The sequence below is a fragment of the Acomys minous genome, assembly GCF_964271855.1.
Source record: "Acomys minous genome assembly, chromosome: 11".
Lineage (NCBI taxonomy): Eukaryota > Metazoa > Chordata > Mammalia > Rodentia > Muridae > Acomys > Acomys minous.
The window spans coordinates 44,558,668-44,580,933 of record NC_140492.1 but is presented as its reverse complement, the minus strand read 5'-3'; the positions used below and the strand labels follow the sequence as shown (position 1 = coordinate 44,580,933).

Genomic DNA, 22,266 nt, shown 5'->3' with positions numbered 1-22,266 from the left:
GTCTCTCAAATTTCATATTCTATCCTTTTTATGTCTTAATATAAGTTGGCTATTTTATTAATCAAATGAAGAGAAGACTTCAGAGAGATAAAGAGACCATGTGCCTGCACTAATCTCTTTGCCTTTATTCTACTAGAAATAAGCTATTTAATACCAAACAGAAATACACAATTATTTCTCTCCTTGAGACTTGAGTTGGACTCTTTGTTGTTTTAACTTTAAGGTGGCATCAATTATTGTACAGCGGTTTCCTCTGAACGGAAACATCGCCTCCAGGTAGGAGGGGATAGACTCCTGAGACTCAGGAAGTAAACTGATTTCATAAGTCTAGGAAAGCTGAAACTTGCAAGATTCAGGAGAGAACCTCCCCAGACTTAGAGAAGCAGGAAAGAACAGCTAAGTGGCTGAGAGGAGCTGGAAGCCATCTAGCTGCCTCCAAGTGATGCCGAGCTTGGTATTTCAGCTTCAGCTGTGACCTAACAAACCTCACTGGCTCAGCAACTTGGACTTTCATAGAATGGTCACTTTGGTCTGTTATTGGTTCATGATTTGGGGTGAATAGATACGTGTGTTGAGTCTTCCCAGGAAAAGCCTCTGCGGCAACATCAGTGAAGAACTCAAATGCTTACAAATTCATCTCTTTTCTTCTGGTGATTTTTTCTTTGTTTTTTTTTTTTTTTCAGTGCATTTCAGTAGAATTAGAAGAATTTATAATGATATTCCTTTTGGAACATAAACTCTTCAAGGTTCCACAGGTGACGTAATCCCCTAATTATTGCCTGATAGCTAAAGGCTCAAAGCTTATTATCGCATCCAAGATATATGTATATTGCAGAATTATAATAACATGATGTGAGTGCCTTGGCATGTTGTCCAGATGAAAAACATATAGACTTGCCATGTCATTTTGGCTGAAGAGCTAAACTCCAGACAAAATAGATAAATCAGTGGAACTTAAGACATTGAACACTAAGCAATGAAGGACTGTGGTCCAGGAATATGGAAAACAAAGGAGTTGAATGAACTCTCTATTTCGCTCTCACTGTGACCCTTTAAAGCAGCTCCTCATGTGGTAATAGCCCCCAACCATAAAATTATTTTCATGGCTACTTCATGACTGTAATTTTGTTACTGTTATGAATTATAAAGTAAATATCTGTGTTTTCTGGTCTTCTTAGGCAATCCCTGTGAAAAGGTAAGTCGATCCCCCAAAAGGGTTATGACCTACAGGTTGAAAATCACTGCTCTAGAGGATGTTTTTAGATACTGTCATAGGTGGAAGAAGCTTAGGTATCATATGAACTGAGGAAATATGTCAAGAAGAAAAAAATGTTGCAGAAGAGACTGTTTGAGTAATAGAGTATGTTCTAGAGATATGTAAAGGATACTTGTCAAATACTCAATAATTGACCACAAAATGCAAATGAGAAAAGGGTCTTCCTACAAATTATGAATCAGGGAGGTTCCAGAAGACTCCAAAACAATACAGGTTACTGCCATCATCCTGATTACCCATGGTAACCATGTAAAAGACCTCTACAATAAAAACTTTAAGGCACCAGAGAAAGAAATTGAAAAAGAGAGCAGGAGATGGAAAGACTGCTCTTGATTATAAATTTATAGAATTAATATTGTGAAAATGGTTATATAACCAAAAGCTGTCATACAGATCAAACAAAATCTCCAATGACATTCTTATAATAACTGAGAGGGAGAGAGAGAGAGGGAGAGAGAGAGAGAGAGAGAGAGAGAGAGAGAGAGAGAGAGAGAGAGAGAAACAGACAGACAGAGAGACAGAGAGACAGAAAGAGAGGGAGGGAGGGAGAGGGAAAGAGAGAGAGAGAATTTTGATATAATGAAGAAGCACAAAACCCAAATATGCAAAGACACCCTTAGCAGGAAGAGTGATATGAGAGACATCACAATAGCTGATCTCAGACTGTATTACAGATCCAAAGTAGGAAAACAGTATGGTCCTGGCACAGAAGCTCACGTATAAATAATAGAGCAGAACAGAGGACCCAGAAATAAGCCCTCGCAGATATAGCCACATCATTTTGGGCAGAGGTTAAAGGTATAACATTGAAGAGGACTCTTTAACTTGGAAAACAGAGTTTACACAAACAGATCTATATCTCTCACACCATATAAAAATACATTCAAAATATATAAAGAACTCAGAAATTAAACACCACCAAACCAAATAACCCAATTGAGAAATGGGGCTCTGAACTAAACAGAGAATTCTCAACAGAGGAATATCTAGTGGCTGAGAAACACTTAAAGAAATGCTCAACGTCTTTAGTCATTAGAGATATGCAAATGAAAACAAGTCTGAAATTCCATGTTACTCCTATCAGAATGGCTAAGATCAAAAATTCAAGTGACACCACATGCTCGCAAAGATGTGGAGAAAGAGAAACACTCCTTCATTGCTGGTGGGAATGCAAACTTGTACAACCATTTTGGAAATCTGTCTGGCACTTTCTCAGAAAAATAGGAATAGGGCTTCCTCAAGACCCAGCTATTCCACTCCTTGGAATATACCCAGAAGATGCTCCAGCACACAACAAGAAAATTTGCTCAACCATGTTCATAGCAGCCTTATTCATAATAGCCAGAACATGGAAACAACCTAAGTGTCCCTCAGTAGAAGAATGGATAAAGAAACTGTGGTACATATACACTATGAAATACTACTCAGCTATTAAAAACAAGGAATTCCCGAAATTTGTGGACAAATGGATTGAATTAGAAATGATCATAATGAATGAGTTAACCCAGAAGCAGAAAGACTCACCTGGTATATATTCACTTATAATTGGGCACTAGACCAAAAAGCATGTGTCACGAAAGTCTTCACTTAGCAGGAGATTGGGATAGATGTGAGGACATCCTACTGAGACTCTAGGTAAGAAAAATATAGGAGATGGGGAAATAGAAGGATCCAGAGGGTCCTAGAAACCTACAAGAAGAACATCGTGAAGGGTGGATCAAGGCCCACGGGGCTCTGCTTAAACTATTGTACTAACCAAGGATAATACAAGTAGTAAACATCGAACCCCTACTCTGAGCTACCCAATGGACAGGATATTCTCCACAGTTATGTGGAGAGTGGGAACTGACTGTGACATGAACTCTGGTGCCCCATATTTGACCACCTCCCCTTGGTGGGGAGGCCTGATGGCACTCAAGGAAAGAATAAGCAGGCTACCAAGATGAGACTTGATAGCCTATGACCATTTAGTGGGAGAGGAGGTCCCTCTTGGTCTCAGACCTAGGGTAGGGGAATAGGGTGAAAGCAGGAGGGAGGAACAAGAGGATACAAGTGATGGGATAACAATTTAGTTGTAATCTGAATAAATTAATAAAATAAAATTTAAAATGTTTAATAACAAAAATAAATTCAACATGGCTCAAAGAACCTAATCTAAGACCTGAACTTTGAAATAAACAAAACACCTGAAGATGCAGGTAGAGGCAAGAGCACTTTGGGAAGGATTTTAACAGCCCACGGAATAATGCCAAGAGTGACGTGATGGCAGTGCATGGAGTTAACTTTCTGCATGGTAAAGAAATAGTCATCTCAGTGAAAAATGTGCCAACTTCGTATCAGAGAAGAGATTAGTATTCAGGCTATATGAAGAGCTGCAAAAAAGTTAAATAAAAAAACTGAGATAGCCCAGTTAAAAAACAGAGTAGTGAACTGAGTAGACAGTCCTCAAAAGGAGAAACACAAATGACCAATAAATACTCACCTTCCCTGTGAGAAAAATGAGAACTGCTTTAAGAATCCATTTCATTCTGATTAGAGTGGCTATCATCAAGAAAACAAATGACATCAAATGCTGGAGAGGATATTCATGCTGGTTGGCCCAAAAACTTGTGTAGCCAGATGGAAATCAGTATAGATGTTTTAAAACTAGAACTACCATATGAGACAGCTATTTTTTCCCTCTGAGGGATATACCCAAAGAATGCTACATCATCATACCATAGATATACTTGTATATCCAAGTTTAATGCTGGAACCAGCCTACTTGTCCATCAACAAATGAAAACGATGGGCAAAGAAAATGTGGTACACATAAAATGGAATTTTATGTCATGAATTTCTTGTAAAATGACATTTACAAGAAAATGGATGTAACTGGAAATCATTATATTAAACTAGATAAGCTAGACTCAGAAAAATTCTGCATGTTTTCTGTATCACTCAGAATCTAGATTTATAATTATATATGAATGTGACTCTCTTTCACGTGTATGTATGTGTGTGTGTGTGTGTGTGTCTGTCTCTGTCTGTGTGTGTGAACGCACTTCTTGTGTATTGTGAAGGTTAAGCTGTCTGTGTGTGTGAACGCACTTCTTGTGTATTGTGAAGGTTAAGAAAGGGGATCATGAGAGAGGAGGAAGGAGTCCTAAGGAAGTTGGGGAAAGACGTCAATGGCACACATGCAATATGTAAGCAGAAGAGGTGACTCTTGGGGCAAGGAAGAGAGTCCACAGTGGGTAGGTGATATGGAGTAAGGTAGTGGGAGGGAGGAAATGAATAATCACAAAGTATAATCACACACACACATGCATACATGCACACATGCACATGCCAAGTAAAACTCACTATTTTGGATGCTAACTAAAAAAATTAATATAAAAATAAATACACAAAGTATCAAATTTATGTCCAAACAGCTTGACACATTACAAGACATGTTCAAAATAGTTTTAAAATATCCATCATTAAATAAGGTACAATTCACAGTATCTTTTACCCAATAAAAGATTATCTTTTGCGTGCAGCAGGCTCAGGTCCGCTGGGTTTGAAAGATGGGGTCCTCATTGCATTCTGAGGAGGATGACTGTGTTCCAGAGCTACACAGAAATTTTCATCCCCCGAGTGTGGCCTGATTGGGAGGAAACACTTAGTGCAATGTATTAGAAATACCCAAGCCAAGATCATGCAGGATGACATCGATCACACACTGTGTCTGTTCCAAGGAACAGCAGCGACTGCACAGCCACCAAAGGACCATACTGAGAGCTCCAAACCACAGTGCTGGTGTTTCCCAGAGAGAAGGAAATCCTGTCATGTGGATTTTCCGTGCCCTCCCACCACAGGACCATGGGACAACGCTCAGGTGAGCTCCCAGGGACCCCAGGCCATTGCCACCACTACGGCCACTGCCACCACTACGGCCACTGCCACCACTACGGCCACTGCCACCACTACCGCCACTGCTGCTTTTTGGGTTGTGGCCTAGCGCAGTGCGGGCCAAGGAGATAGCGTTCAAGGACGGGGCATTGTTTGAGTTGAGCCTGAGCGAGGACTGCACCACCCACACCACAGCCCTCAAGTACCTCCTCTCACGGGCCAGGGCCTTCCTCAGTGCTGAGAGCTGGATCATGCAGAGGTGAATACTAGGGGCAGCACCAAGGCAGAGGTTGGGGGGGCAGTGGGAGGGCTCATGGTGGATGGAGCACTCGATGGAACCAGGGACTCAGAAGGCACGAATCAACAGAGCCACAAGTTCCCTGGGACAAGAAGCTGAGCTGGGCCAACATCAATGGTTTCTGCAAGCTACTCAATGAAGACTTAGAGGGGCCTCCACTTGCCACCTCCTTGATGGCCCATAAGATCCAGTATCCACAGGAGTGGGAGGCCATACAGGCCTTGAGGGCTAGCAACAATCTGGCCAATTGAACGGGAGCAGGAGAACTGACCCTGAGACATGGGAGTGGGTGAGATGGTCCTGCCCTGATGACATGGGAGCGGATGAGCCAGGCCTACCCTGAAGACATGGGATCAGGAGAGCTGGCCCTACCATGATAACAGCAGGTCCTGCCCTGATGACATGGGAGTGAGAGAGCAGGCCCTGCCCTGATGACACGGGAGCAGGAGAGTGGGCCCTGGCCTGAGGACAAGGAGTGCGTGAGCCAGCCCTGCCATGATGACAAGGAATGGAAGAGTGGGCCATGCCCTGAGGATGAGGGAGCAGGCCCTGATCCAGGGCGCTGAGTGAACCTCACCCCAACATCTACCTCATGTATGACCTGCTGGAACACATGAAGGGGCCAGATTTGTAGATTCAAAGATTAAGAAGCTCCTTGACACACAGCAACAACAGGATATCTGGCAGCAGTCCCAGTGAGGATCTGGTAACAATAGTGTAGGCCTCAAACCAGACCCATGACTCCTACCAATAAATATTTGAAAGTAAACATATGTGGACAAAAGGCTATACTGCGTGATACACTACAGCTTCTGTGACAAGAATTTTTGTCTGTTTTATTTTACTAGAGGGAGGAGAGGGATTTTGGTGCATGAAGTGTAAAACATAGACATTCAATAAAAGAAAAAAAAATAAAATTAAAAAATATTATCTTTTAAAGAAGCAGAAAACATTTTTTTGCCACACCTATTGTGAGAATGAAGTCCATTCTCACCAAACTGCTGGCACTCCAGAAAATGTCAGCATTACTCTGAGGGGCACACAGGTATCATGAAGGGCCTCGGAGAAATCCTCTGCAGGGACTCTAGACACATCAATGTAAAGCTGAGTTTTCTCAAATAGAAGAAGAGACTGCAGGCTGACAAATGGTGGGGGAGCAGAAAGGAACTGGCTATTGCTCAATCTATCTGTATACCTGTTCACAACATGGTCAAGGCTGTGACAACGGGCTTCGATTATAAGATGAGGTGAATGCACATTTCCCCATCAACGTTCTTATTTAGGAGATTGAGTCTCTGGTTGAAATTCAAAATACATCTGCAATAGTCAACGGGGACAGGGGTTGCTTGTTCTGTTTCTCAAGTCTAGAAGGATGACTTAATCTTTGAAGGGAATGGTAGTCAACTTGTTTCAAACCCAGCAGCACTGATTCAGCAAGCCACAACAGTTAAAAGCAATGGTAGCAGGAAGTTTTCAGATGGCATCCAGACTGGAACAGTTTAGATTATTCAAAGAAACGTAGCTCAACCTTGGGGATTTTATACCCAGTGACAATATCCCGAAAAATTAAAGCAATGGCTTTTTCAGATGCACAGCATGCCTAGGGAGTTCTATTACCCACTGACCTGAACTGTATAAATAGTTAAAGAAATTGTTTAGGCTGAAATGTGGGGTACAAGACAGAATCCTGCATGGATGCAAAGAACGCAGGATGTCAAGATAGTCTAATTGTATGGAAAACACTGGGAAAGTACGTTTATTATTTTAATATTTTCAAAAGCAATTGTTAATCTAAAGTCTCATCAACATGACCGACAAAACAAGATCTGAACAATGGTGGTGCCAATGGACGTGCCAACATGGAGGGGAGAAAGCTTGCAGAACTTCGGCTCTGGGCAAAGACTACAAGTAACCCGCCAAGGCTGAGAGTTGGAGAAACAGTCTTCTCCAGGTGGAGCTCTACAATTGCATGCCTACATATATGTAACAATTAAAGAAAACAGAGGTCACTGAGAGAATGCAAGAGGGAACGTATGGGGAGGTTCTTGGAGGAAGGAAAGGGAAGTGAGAAACTATATAGCTATATCAAAACTTAATAAATTTTAATATATTATAAAAGTGTGATGTACACGAAATCCGTAGCACACAGCCAGACAGGAAGACATACAAGTGTGTTGTATTAAATCTTCTCTGCCAAAGTAGCATTTTAAAAGGCAGATTATAAATTAATGATGTTTATTGCAGACTACCATGAAGCCTCCTTTCTCTATGGAGAGTAAGAGAAGTTATTTTGTTTCTGATTGTTTTGAAACATGGTTTCACTTTTAGCCCAAACTGACTAGGGATTAACTATGCTGGCCCAGATGGTCTGGAATTAACAGTGCTCTCTCTTCCTGCCTCAGCCTCCTACATGCTGGGATCACAGCTATATACTTCCTTGCCATTCTGAAGTTTATTGAGTTAACTGTTTAGGAGCCATTATGGGACACTCCTTTAAAATATAAATTGTATGCATACTTTTTGGCCCAATTTCTGACCTTTCAGAGATCTGGCCTATGGAGATTAACAATATGAACCCATATCTTTAAATATTTAATTCATTTTTAGACACTTAACAAAAAGAGGAAACTAGACAAGTATCCAGAAGTGTCTTGAAGCACTCTCATTAAAATATTATTTTTGAACACATAAATAGAAGCATGAATTAATTTGAGCTGTCTGCAAAATTATTTAAATGAATTCTGATTTAATCATAAATGAAATACAATGCAAACATTAAAATTATGAGACAGATTTGGGATGAAGCTCAACAGTAGAGCACTTGTCTTTCATGTGAAAGACTCTGTGTTTGCTTCCCAGCATTACCAAAGACAAATTATGATAACTTTTTATATAGTTAAACATAGTAGAAATAAAGCCACAGTCTCTTGATACATGAAGAAAATTTAAATAACATGCATAATCATCTACTTTTAAGTTAAAACAGAAAAAAGGAACAACTGATACATATATGTGGTTATGTTCAGTAGAATATTCAGAAACTCAGAAAGAATACTGACTATCTCTGGCTAGTAGAATATATAATTTCTTCTTTTTTAAATTGTTATAAAGAACATGAACTTATTTCTATAATAATTTTTAAGCTAATGATGCTATTTACATTTTGGAAAAATACTCTTCAAGATTATTCTACATTTCTTGGCAATGTGCCTTCAATCAGAACTTTCTTCTAATTATTTATTTACACTGATGAAAAAGTAAATGATTGATTAATTTTTTAAATACATTGGCTTTTATATTTCATTCAACATGTCCTAGAGCACTTATGTTCTTTAGATTTTAAAAATTGTCCTTATTAGGTATCACTGTACATTTTGATTTTGTTGCCATGTACCTTAATTTACAAACTGCATTCTATTATTTTACTTTTCCTTCTTGTATATTTTTTAACTGAATTCATATAGCTAATTTTAATGGCATTAGATTTAGTGTGTGGAGATGAAATACCTGAAGAAAAAGGAGGCTACCATTCCAACAACAAGTGAGCAGACTGTTTGCCAGTCATAGTGTGTCACATGAGGATCTTGTCCTAACCATCCCTGATAAGGCATTAATATTGAGCCGGATCATGGTCCAGCTAGACTACAGGTTCTTTTTTGGCACGAATCAATCCAAACAGTCTAGCAGGATCATCATGAATACTCTCCTCTACTGCCTGGTTATCTGGTGGGAAACTTTCTACCAAATTGACCTGAGAAACATTGGCATCCATTGGATTAACTTGTTCATCATTTCCCCTGTCTGACAAATCAGCATTCTGTTTCCTGGGCCTTCTGCGTTTCCCCTTGACACTGTGATCCAGTGAGGCATAGCACAGCTGAGCTTCAACAGGTACCTGAAAAAAAAAAAAGGTATGTTAGTTTTCCACTGTTAGTCTATTTTTTTAATTTCCAAGAGTTCTACAAATCTCCATGGCCTATGAAAAACAAATAATTTGTTTTCTGGCCTTAGTTACTTTATTTTGCTAAGGTTGACAATGAAGAGCAACACCACCACCAACAAGTCAATAGGCAATTCAAGACTTTTGAGCTAAAAAAGCTAAGTGCTTAGATGAAGCTTCATGGATTTTGTTTCCCATTGTCAAAATTTACATGAACATTTTAGACTTTTTTTTTTTTTTTTTTTTTACTGTTTTCCAGCTTCACTTTCACCTCAAGTAGTCCCTGAGTTAAATCACTCCTACCAAGTAATTATACCTTAATTTGTTTATGAGAGGGAAAGAGTAATAGGGAGTAACTTAATAAATCATAAGGTGTGCTTTTATTTTACGTTTTTAAAAGATTCATTAGAATAAAGCAAACAGAGTCCCACAGCCAGGAGGCAGAGGCAGGAAAATCTCTGAGTTAGAGGCCAGCCTGGTCGAGAGATCTGCAGAGTAAGTTCCAGGGCAGCCAGGACTATACAGAGAAACTTTGTCTCAAAAAAAACCTAAAACATAAAACAATAAAAACCAAAACCAAACAACAAATGCTAAAGCCAACAGACATCTTTACACAACTGATATCTAAGAGATGATGAAACATGTTATCCTTCCTTTTTGCTCTCGAGCTGGGTCAGACTAAGAAAACATGGAGAAATAGCAGGTTGTCAGGTTGAAACCCAGACCTTGAATGTGTTGTAGGAAAGTTCCATATTAAGTCTCAGTTGTACTATGTACAGGGCCTTGGGCAGTTTCTTTAAATCCATAGTCAGTCTCAGTATTCTTGTTTTTAAAGTGGAAGCAGTAGTATTGATCTCATAGTATTGATATGATTGGCAAATAGAGAAATTACTACAAGCAACTGACCTATGCTGGACCAAGCACCCATTGCCTTCCTGGCCTGGGGTTTCCTCCTGGCCACAAGCTCCTGAAATAAACACTCACGGGACCAAAATATATTTTACAGATACCTAGGCCATATAGCAAGACTCTTCTTGGAGTAGTTTATACCATAAAAGAACCCATGTATACTAATATATATTCTGTCATGTTGCTGGTTACCTCCACTCAGGTACCATGCATCCGTCCATCCTCATATATTCCTGGGTGGCTCTCTCATGTGTAGTTCTAGCTCCAAATCCTTTCTGCTTGCTAGATGTCCCACCTCCTATTTCCTGCCTGAGCTATAGGCCATGAGATGTATTACTGACAGGTAAAGTTTCCATACAGATATAAGATAATCTCTCAACATCTATCATTGCTCTGACAACAGGGCCCAAGAGAACGGGCCAGGAATGAGTATATTTGATGGCATCCTAAAGTTGATGTTTACTCTCAAGGCTAGAAAACATATTTTTCACTTGAGTCAAAAGGAAGAATACAAAGGCTTTTAGTGGTTTGCCCAGCATCATTGGAGGAGTCTGCTGATGACAGACTAGAAAGAGGTATTAAGCTCGTGAGGAGAATGAGGGAAGCTTCTCCACTCAACAACCTCAGAAGCAAAATGTATTCTTAGCTCTGTCTATCCTATGAGGCAATAATCTCCCTTTCATTCCAAAGTGTTTAGAATTTTGTTTCTGCACTTATAAGAAAGCACCCCAAATAATATGTGGCTGGCCAATAACTACTGTATTTTATCAGGCAGTGCCAGGGTAAAAGAATAAACTGAGAGTTCTAAGAAAGTATCATGGATGTACTTCTGTGCTGGCTTCGTTGAGTGAATTGGGACTGGGAGGGACCTAGAGGAAACGGTAAAGGAACGTTAGTCTAGAAAGAAACAGAAGCTACAACTGATGGGAAAAAAAACATCTAATTTCCATCTAGTTTAGAACCTATAGGGAAAGAGAGATGAAAGGAAGTTTTTTGTTTGTTTGTTTGTTTTTTAAATATTGAGATCATTTGTACACATGCTAGGCAAATAACAATGATTTGTTTCCAGGAAGCAAAAGAAAATAGAGGAAAATTAATCAAAGTTGTAAGATCCTGAAAGACTCGGGAGAAACAGTGAAAAGCACAGTCAGTATTGGTTTGGGGAGGGAGATGATGCTTACTATGGAGTAAGGAGGCAGAGCATTGATCCAAGATCAATCAATAAATAAAAGGAACATCACATGCGTACATACTTCAAGTTTATTGGATATGGGAACACTTTGGGACTTATTCCTAGGTTTTCTGATGAACTCCTAGAAGTATGCTTAATTTGTTGACATAGACCAAAGTATTCCAATTAGAGTCTCTGAAGCACACACATCATTTTCAGGGGGCAGGGAAATGACCCACATGGTTGCCAGGAAACACCTTTTCCCTTCAGCTTATGCATGCCATTGTAGATTACCTACACTTCTGTGACCAGTCAGTGCAACAGCGTAGTGGAATAGCAAATTGGTCATAAGTATGCTGACAAAGCGAAACCGAGCAACCAGGAAGAGATGACTCTAATATGTGAAACTAAGTTTATAAGAATGTAATAGAAGAAGTGCCAGTTTATTCTGAATGGTATCTTTAAATACACAATTCATAGAAGAGCATGGTTTTGCATCATTCCCACTTGAGTAAAAACCAGATGCAGCTCAAAGCTACTCTGTGCATTTTACATGTGTTCACTCATAATTCCTATTCAGAATTCTTGGTATATTTATAACTAAAACTGTGTGGATGGATCTGTACATTTCTAGATGGTAAAATTACACCTTAATCTCATTAACTCATTATCATGTGTTTAACAGAACATATTATATCATGGTGGGCTTTTCCTTTTTTTCTTTTTAAAATTAAAAAAAATCTTTTTTAACATATACATTTATATAATTGCATACATATATATATATAATAAACTACCTAGAGCAAGAAGAACCATGAAACAATCAGGAATTATATAAATGATACATTCACAGTGTTTTGGCTATTTGTATTTGGCAACCTTGAAAAGAATATCTTTCCTATCTTGGTGAGTCTAAAATTCTAAAATTCTGAATGTAAATCAATATCTATCATATCCCATCTTTATCAACTGAAAACATCTATCTAGACCTAAACCATCTTAACCCCAAAACAACTAAGCTTAATTGTAAAAATAAACTATCTTGTCTTCAACCCCATTAGAGACTTGAGAAGGAATATAATTAATTATCTGAGTAGATAGGAAGTATAGGTAAGCAGCTTCCACAGTGAGAAAATGACAGAGACAGTTTGATGCCTGAACAGCCACCAAATCTCTCTTTCAAAAAGTCCCTGAGATTCCGTCTTACACCTATCCAAATGGCTAAGATCAAAGACTCATGTAATTTTTTTTTTGCTTTGAAAAATACAAGTATACTTTGAAGATTTGTGTTTTATGGATATATATATGTGTGTGAATCTATATGTATGTGTGTGTGTGTGTGTGTGTGTGTGTGTGTGTGTGTGTGTGTGTGTGTGTGCCTGCAGAGGGTAGACAGCATGTCAGATACCCTGGATTTTCAGTTACCAGTGATTTGGGACTCTCCAGTGTGGGTTCTAGGAACTGAGCCCTAGCCCTATATAAAACAAATGCTTTTTACCTCTGAGCCATTTCTCCTTTCCCTAAAAGTATATCTTATTAATATATTAATCAATCAATTAACATTAATTAATCAAAAATCAGACTGCATATGCGGTGACTTTTTCTCAAATATCACCGTATTTTGATTTCATTTTAAGTTTTAATTATTTAATTTATTTACATCTCGACCAGCTTTCCCTCCATCCCTCCCTCCCAGTACCCACCCTATGACCACCTCCCTTCTTCCCGTCCACTCCTCCCTCCCCCCCCCCCCCCCCCGCCCTTCTCTTCAGAAAAGGGGAGGCCTCCCATGGATATCAATCAGCCTTGGCCTATCAAGTTTCAGTAAGACTAGGCTAGGTGCCCCTTCTCCTGTTGAAACTAAACTAAGCAGCCCAGACTGGGGTCCCAAAGGCAGGCAACTGAGTCAGAGACAGCTCCTACTCCCACTGTTAGGAGTCCCACAAATGAAGACCAAGAAATGTTGCAAAGTATTATTTCTTATAAAATTCATGTAGCAAAAAGAGAAAAATTCCACCACAGTGGGAAACTTCCAAAACGTGACCGACTTTAGAAAAAGAATATTATTGGAAAAGTACAACTGCCTTTGGATCCTGTCTCCTTATGTAGTATCTGAGTGCTCCAGGACAAGCTTTTTTGTCTTGCAATTTTTTTTAAATGGGAATTTTAATGCTGCCTTCCCTCATGGAATTCTAAGGAGATGATACATGTGAGGCACATGAAAGAAAGCCGACAGAGTTGTTATCCTCATGACCAGTCTAGTGAGAGGGTGTAAGAGAAGATTTTGAAGAAGAAAGAACTGGACGTTAAGTGAACTTTATGATGTTTTCAAAGCATGTATTCAAACTTGTTGCTGTACATGTATATATTTGTATATATGCATGTATGCACAGACAGGGTCTATTGCCCTTTGAACTATACCTAATTTTGAGCCTTTGGGTACGGTTTGAGTTTTATTCTTGCTTCTGAGTGTCCCTGTAGAGCTCAAGTCTCAGACCCTGACATGTGGTTCATGCTGCAAATTTTCTTAACAGGAGATTCTAAACATGAGAAAATACCCTCTGTGCTCTTGACCTTGGCTACACATAACTTGCACAGAAAACTCACCTGTGCAGTTGCAGATGCAGCGGCTTCTTGCGACTCACTTGCAGGTCTTTGTGGTCGAGCTTTCATTTGCTCATAGCAGCCCTCATCCATTTCTTCTTGGGAGGAAAAGTGATCGAGATTGCCATGGAAAAATAAAGAGGGCTGGCATAAAGAAAATGCACGATCCAAACAATATTTAAGTAATCTTTTAGATGGGCATGCAAAGAGGTTGTTAGTGCACAAACTGTTACCTGCGGATCAGACAGAGAGGTCTTTTGCCACAATATTCATGATGGACAGAAGAAAGACACTCGAGATGTAGACTGCACCATAGGGATTTTCTGTTCCACAGCAGTGTGTGGAAGTCTTATTGAAACTACTGTCTGAGATGATCTAGAGCTATGATGGAGTTAAAGGGTTGCCTGTGTAATCTGGTACACAGTGTGCCAGCACATGCTTCCCTGTGGCATGAGGCACGGTGCTTGCAAAGTCCGTCAGTGACGACAATTTTGTAACTCATTCTATGAATGAGATGCTTGATTGAGAGGTATTTAGGGTACCTCATTCTAATTTTGAATAAAACGGCTTAGATTCTTGTAAATGTCACTTTTAGTTTTTCAGATAGAGGAATGAGATGAGAGCTCTATCTACAATGTGCACATACACGGCTTGGGCTGAGCCTAGAGCATTTCTTTCCCTGTTCTAACTATCCCTAGGCCTAGGCCTGCAGGCTTCTAGCTTCTGTGTAGTCTAATCTCCCAAGCTGACTGATTCAATCTGGCTTCTTCTGACTTCTGGCTGAATTGCTCTGCTTGGCCTCATACTAACTGGCAATATGCTATAATCTTCTGGCTCCTTCTCATTCTCTGGCTCATTCTGTCTTCACCCTTGTTTAGCTTGTTATCTTTGCCACCTGTCTTTGTAAAACTGTACCCCTGAAACTGTACTCACAACACACTTTTTCTCTCCCTACACTGTTCTATAATAGCCTCTCCTTCCTGCGCTGTTTTCTTGAGAGCTGGGCATATTCGCTCTGACTTTCATTGTTTGGGATTAAAGGTGTGTGCTAAGGGTGTGTCTGTGTTCCAACCAGATCATACTGTAATCCAGAGTGTCTCTGCATTCCAGCCAGGTCACATAGACCTAGAAGGTCTTTGGATGTGATCCTTTGCTAGAGCAGCCATGTTGCTAGATTAAGTTAAATCTTTTAATCTTACAAAGTTCCCATATCTCTAACTATATCAATTCCATATTTTTTTTGGATTATAAATATTATGGTATTTTTAGATCACAGAAAACCTTCGCATTTGAGAAGAGAGAGAGAGAGAGAGAGAGAGAGAGAGAGAGAGAGAGAGAGAGAGAGAGAGAGAGATCTGCAAGCAGAATAAGCCCAGAGACTCCTCTCATGAACAGAGTGAAGGCCCTGAGAAGGGCGGCAACTTCTCTCATCAGCCACGGGGTTGGATCTCAGCTGCTCAATATGTTTGAGAACTTTACAGCATTTCGTTTTGAGAGAAGGCTCAAGTGGAGAGCACTTGTAGAAAAATAAAAGCACAAACCACTTAGTGATGACTTGGTTCTGCTTTCTCCACACCTGTTATCAATCCAGCCCCAGGTTCTCCAGTTAAATAAACAGGTTAAAACACCAGAAACTAGAGAAGGTGTTCACTGGTTTGGCCATTAACCGTAGACATGCTTTTATATACATATCACAAAAATACTCTATCTGTGGATCGTATTCTGTCCTAGAAATCGATTTATTTCATAGAACTCTCTGCCTGTCAAAATTCATGGAAATTTAAATCTTCTGTTGCTATTCTGATAGTAATGTGTTTTTACTACTCCAAGAGTAAATTAAAAAGCTCATAGAAAAACAGGAGCTGCTGGCTTGCACTGTTTATCACAGTGCAGCATACAGTGTGGCCCTTGCAAACATATCCTTTATAACATACTAGATATAACTTATAGCTTCTAAGATACCTAACTGTGATGGTTTCTAAAAAGAGACACCTCAAATTGTTTGTGGAATATATTAGTTTTTTTGACATATGTAATTATAGAAAAATAAAACTTACCTGGGATTATATTTTCTAAGTTACCATAAATTGGAGTATCTTCAACATAATAGTCATCAATTCTATAACAGGGGAAATTATTTTCTTCATTAGATAAAAATCCACTTTTTGATTAGTAAAATATAACTACTAAGTAATAACTGGTTAACTAATACATAAAAATTAATAACTAATATCTCAGCTAACTTCAATATGTAGTAAATTATCACATGTTCTTGTTCAGCCTCAGATGTCTTTGGTAGAAGTGACCACATGTGAATGAGTGAAAGTGAATATCATGCATGTGTGTGTGTGTATGTGTGTGTGTGTGTGTGTGTGTGTGTGTGTGTGTAAGCTGTTCAGGCTCTGCCTCCCTACCCATAGTGGCACAACTGGCCTTCGATCACTGGCAACCTGGGAATCCTGAGGAAGGAAGCAAAGTGGAGAGCCAGGAGCTGAGGAAGCCTCAGGGGACAGTAAACACGATGAGAACAGACTCTCAGGAGGCAGCTTCAGTGAGGCAGCTCCTATATTTGGGGGGGGGGTTGGTTGGGGGAAACAAAGGCTACTTAGATAGGAACTTTTGGTGTGAGGGTACATCATTGGCCTAAGCCAGGGTGCCGAGGATGCCTCATTAGCCGAAGGACCCTCATGACCTTATGAAGGGAGAGGAAGTTTAACCTGGCTACTAAGCTAAGTGACTTTCGGGCCTGTGGGGGTGGGGCACCAGGCTATGTGCACCAGAACATGCAGGCCCAGGGCATGATGGGTATCAGTCCTACTCTTGCCAATCCCAGCATGAGATTTCTAGGGTTTGAACACGCCTCAACCCACTCTTCCTCTAGGCCAGCTCCCCTGGTTCTACTGCTCCCAGGTCCAACGTGTGTGTGCAAGTTAAAAGTTGAGATAGGAGTGAATATATAAATTAAAATTAAAATTTAAAAAGTTGAGATTGGAAACTTCTTTCAGGAATAAATAAGGATACCAAATGTTTACTGAGAGCTCTTATTGGGGACTTTTTGAAGCACATTTCATATATATATTTGTTGTTGTTTAATTCTCAAAGCAATTTCAACAGCCGGCACTATCACCACAATTTTTATAGACAAGAAAGATGAAATATACAGACATTATGTGACTTCTCAACCTCAAGGTCATAAGATCTTCCTCAAGATCACAAGGGTAGAAAAAAGCAGAGTTAGGAAGAGAATGCAAGTTGTCTGTGCTCTTGGCTGTACTGCCTATCTGCTTGCTCCCAGTAGAGCTCTGAAAGGTCCTTTAAAACTACATTTGTTAGGTACATACCATAGAATCAGACTGGTAGATGGAATAAAATGACCGACAACTTACTACACTTCCTATGCCATTACAATCTGAAAAGCCTGAGATACAGAGAGATTAATTTATTAATGTTGTTTTATCAACAACACCAGAAATAATTACCACTTATGAGAATTTCCCACTCTGCCAGAGCTCACTCGACCTTTGGGCCAGTTCTTTAGAAGGATCTGATTCCTGCACTAGACTCACTAGGAATCTCCAATGCATAGGAGTTAAACATCCAGACATACAGGCAGTAATTGTAAACATAGTACGAGAGCTATGGTCACAATGTTAATTTGATTGGAAAGCCCTCTGCTCTACCTATATTATAAGCAAGTCATGTAGAAAGATACACAATCCAGTGGTTTTAGGGAAATAGTTTAGATGGTTATATAAAGAGCATAGTTTCCTTCTCTTTTAGTCTAGATAACTAACAGGGATACAGGAGTATTAGTTCTTGATATTTGATTAAATTTCCTTCTTGCTTTATGTGAATAATGCTATTATACAAGTAAATACCTTACCATAGTCTCCAGATTTTCCTACTGGTATCATGCTTATGACAATGGCCTTAATGTCTAAATTTTACATTGGTAGAATAGGGGCAGAGGAACACGTACTTGGTAAGTGGCATTTTATGAAATAGGACCAACTGCTTTCACTTTGAGATTACGTGTCACAGAGAGCTGGAAGGAGTTACATCCAAAGAAAAAGGAACTCATTCAAAGGCCTGACACCAAAGTGCTTCCCATACTTTAAAGAAGACAGAGTATATATAAATGCTAGGTAGGTATCCTTAAACAAATAACAGTTCAGAAGGTTCCTTCACAAATAGTTTGAAAAGTCCAGATGCTGGCCCGCATTTCACTTAGCAATAGTAACAAACTCATTTGCAATCGTCTTCCCATCCAGTACAGCTTAATACTGGAACCAAAGTCTTGAGCATGGTTTTTCTCTGGGCATGCATAAAATATTATAGCAAAAGGTGAAGACTTTTTAATAAGACAAGCCATCCATTTTCCCAGCCCACAGAGATAGCAGCCACAACCTGCAAATGATAAATCATGTCCAAAAAATGAATATCACTCTATTCCCTATGAATGAAAATAAGATGTGCTTTATAATGCAGTGTCCCATGTCTGCAGGCAGGTCTCAAGTGATTAATCACCTCAAATAAACTATTATTCAGGAGCATCTGCTTTAATGAACAAATTAAAAAACGTGTCTTTACTTAGCAATGCTGAATAGCTGCAGCTTACTGTAGACATGTAATAAACTTCAACAACAAATGTTTGGTAATGTTTTATGTGGAAGATTACAATAATTGTTGGAGGTTTTTTTTTTCCTTTGCAAGACTGAGAATCAAACGTCTAGTCTTGTGCATGCTAAGTAGCTGTTCTTCCTCTGAGTTACATACCCAGCTTATACAGTGCTTGCCATTTGAAAAAAGTTAGTAAGTTAGCATGTAACTTGGAGAAAAATCTACCCTGAGTTTGGGCTCAAGTCAGACACTCACTCTGACATTAGGGACTCTAGCTATTAGGTATATTTATCGACACTTCGAATTTGTAAAATATATTATTGTAGCTTCTTCTATGGTCCAAATATTTGAACTTTCAATTAGTCCTTATCTAGTCACTGTCTTTAAAATGTGTTTATTTTATTTACTTGAAATGTTTTATTATCTAAGAAGATTTTAAAAGATTATTCTTCAAAAAACACATTACTTCTACCTGGATCCCTTCAAATGTCAATTCTATAAGTTATAACTGTATTATGTATAAATCAATGATATTAAACAACTTAATTCTTCTCAGCCTCCAGATTTCATATAGGGTTTCAATATTCAAATAAAAAGGTAAGATATTGCTGTAAAAGTAATAAAGTTTTTATGTGAAAATTTAGTTTTATACAAGAGAGTCTCACTGGGAAAAGAAACTCCTTTTAAGAGTAGGAGGCTTGTCCAGTAGTAGGTGGCCAACAGGAAATGAACTCTGAAGCTTCAGTGGAGGTTCCTTGTCAGGGCTTCTAGTTTAGTGGTTTTTTTTCTCATTTATTTAATCACTTAACAACATGATCCCAGTCCCCTCCCTCTTCCCCTCCCAATCCCGCTCTCATATCTCCCTCTCCTTATTCCCCCTTCTCCTTCTCAAAGAAGGGGAGGCCTCCAAGGAGTCCCAACCCACCCTGTCACCTCAAGTCACAGCAGGAATAAATGCATCCTCTCCAACTGAGGCCAGACCAGACAGCTCGGCTCCTAGTCCCATTGTTGACCAAGCTGCACAGCTGCCATATATGTGTAGGGGGCCTAGGTCCAGGCCATGTATGCACTAACAGGTATGCTCTTTTGTTAGTGGTTCAGTCTCTGTGAGCACCATGGTTCCAGGTTAGTTGGCTGTAGGCTGTAAGGCTTTCCTGTAGTGTCCTTGACCCCTCTGGCTCCCTCTAACCTTCCTTCTACTCTTCCACAAAACTTCCCAGGTTGGCCTATTGATTGGCTGTGGGTCTCTGCATCTGTTTCCGTCATAATCCATTATGGGTTTTCTGAAGTGTTTTTTATAGGATTCCTGAGTGTGTCTCTTCGTCTATATATGATTTTTGTGCCTTCTTTTGGCCTCTTTTCCATCTGTTTCTTTTGATGGGTTAATTTTTGTTCTATCTATTTATTATTTATTTTTATCAATGCAAGAAAAATTTAATTCTCAAATAACCATTTCATCCATAGTAGGCACATTTTAATAAATAAAGCACAATACCATCTATGTGTCAGTTTTCTATTTTTTAATTTTTTCTTTTATTAATTTGTTCACTTTACATCCTGATTGTAGCCCCCTCCTTTGTCACTTCCCACTCTCCTTTTTCCTCTAGTCCTCAGAAAGGGGAGAACTCCTCTCCTAGCATCTGATCTCGGCCTATCAAATCTCATCTTTATTGCCTGTATCCTCCTCCTCTGTCTCCTGGCAAGGCCATCCCATCAGGGGCAAGTGATCAATGTGGAGGAATCAGAGTCCATGTGCTGCTTCCCTACTACATCTGAGCAGAGGTCTAGGTTCACATCAAGCATGGGTCCTTGGTTGGTGCATCAGTCTCTGTACTGTAGTATGGTTATCCTCTATTATGTGGCTAATATTCAAAATACATAAAGAACTCAAGAAATGAAACACCACCAATCCAAATAATCAAATTACAAATGGGGTACCGAACTAAACAGAGAATTTTCAACAGAGGAATATCGAATGGCCGAGAAACACTTAAAGAAATGCTCAAAGTCCCTAGTCATCAGTGAAATGCAAATCAAAACGACTCTGAGATTCCATCTTATACCTGTCAGAATGGCTAAGATCAAAACTGCTCTTTTTCATGAATTAATTTATTTATTGACTTACATCCTGACCGCATCTTACCCTCCCCCTCTCCTCCTAGTTCTTCCCTCTCACCTGCCCTACCTTCATCACTCTTCCCTCCCTCAGAGAAGAGGAGGCCTTGCATGTATATTAACCTGCCATGACATATCAAGATGCAGTAGGGATAGGTGCACCTTCTCCTATTGAGAGAAGAGTCTTTTATAATGAGAGACAGAAAGGGAGTGGATCAGGATGGGAGGGAAAGTAGGGAGGAACTGGGAGGAAGAGAGAGAGAGAGAGAGAGAGAGAGAGAGAGAGAGAGAGAGAGGAGACTGGAAATCATAATCAGGGTATATTTTATGAGGGGAAAATCCATTTTCAATAAAAAAAATAATAGAAGCTATTGGGTCAGGGCCCCTGGCAATAGATGATTAAGTCTTTGAGGAAATCATCTATCTCTTTCCATTTTGCAGTTTTATTTTTGGAAGACTGTTCTCCAGGTGGCTTTGGAACATACCTGTCTCATTTGTAATTCTCAAGAATAACCAGAGGATGCAACAGAAGGTGAAACACCATAGGATGAAGAGGATGTAGAGGCATTGGCTACAAAAGTCTGGGCTTGGCTGCAGTCTCTATAGAGACAGGCACCTTCACAGCTTTAGCTGTTATTTTGCCTCTGGGGTGTAAAAGCGAATGCTGGCTGGTTTCTGATTTTTGTTCATCTACACATGCTGATGAGATTCTCTGCCCCAGGCTGCTGTTCTAGCCCCTGGGGACCACTCAGGATGAACTTGAGGTCTCTTTGTCCCTATTTCATGCAACATGTTGTGCGAATCAGTGCCTTCCTCACTGCACGCAGCAGGTAGGAAAGTGGAACTCAAGATTCAGTGGCTTGAAGCATTGAAACTCCTGTACCTGATGGTTGGCATGGTGATGATCTTTGCTTTCTTCCTTGTGGGGCAGTGGGGACCTTACACTTTGGGAATCAGTGAACGTAGTTTACCATTTCCTACATAGTACTTATTCTTAAGTAATTATTTGTTAAATGAATGAATATTACACAAAAATGAGCCTCATTTCCCACATCTACAATAGAGTTAAAAGCCTATTTACATCGAAATATGTATTGTACCAATTTTACTTTCCATCTTTTCTCATGCCTATATCAATGTAGTCTCTAGCTAAATGATCAAATCACAAGACCTTTTATGGCACTGTATCTTTTTATTTTGTTTCTTATCTTTTGTATTTTGAGGTAGGCTTGATTTATGCAAGCCAGGCTAGCCAGAAACTCAGAATAGACCTTCCTGCCTTGCCTCCCTGGTGCTGGGAATACAGATTAGGGCCGCCGCCACCACACCTGGCACGTTGTGTCTTAATTGCTCTTCAAATGTCAAGAATCAAGTTCATTGGAAAAGAGATGAGCGGTCTCGTTTGTTATCAGCAAATCATCCTTGATGGCCTAAAATTATCACCAGTTAAAGATCCT

At 39.6% G+C, this 22,266-nt stretch overlaps 1 protein-coding gene across 3 annotated transcripts in view; it reads right to left on the bottom strand.

Moving 5' to 3' along the window:
- Positions 1-7,410: 7,410 nt before the first annotated feature.
- The window catches only part of TRAT1 (T cell receptor associated transmembrane adaptor 1), a 35,924-nt gene continuing 21,068 nt past the window's right edge, over positions 7,411-22,266 (bottom strand). The window contains exons 4-7 of one of the 3 annotated variants that reach the window (XR_014783056.1): positions 16,132-16,193; positions 14,078-14,172; positions 8,067-9,345; positions 7,411-8,032 (exon numbers count right to left, since the gene is read on the bottom strand). Coding sequence is in view for 2 of the 3 variants with exons in the window: in XM_084801176.1 (XP_084657302.1) it covers positions 9,088-9,345; positions 14,078-14,172; positions 16,132-16,193 (415 nt within the window). In the remaining variant the exon portion in view is untranslated. Of the gene's footprint in view, positions 9,346-14,077; positions 14,173-16,131; positions 16,194-22,266 lie in introns of all 3 variants that reach the window. The other 2 variants (XM_084801176.1, XM_084801177.1) reach the window with 2 other exon arrangements.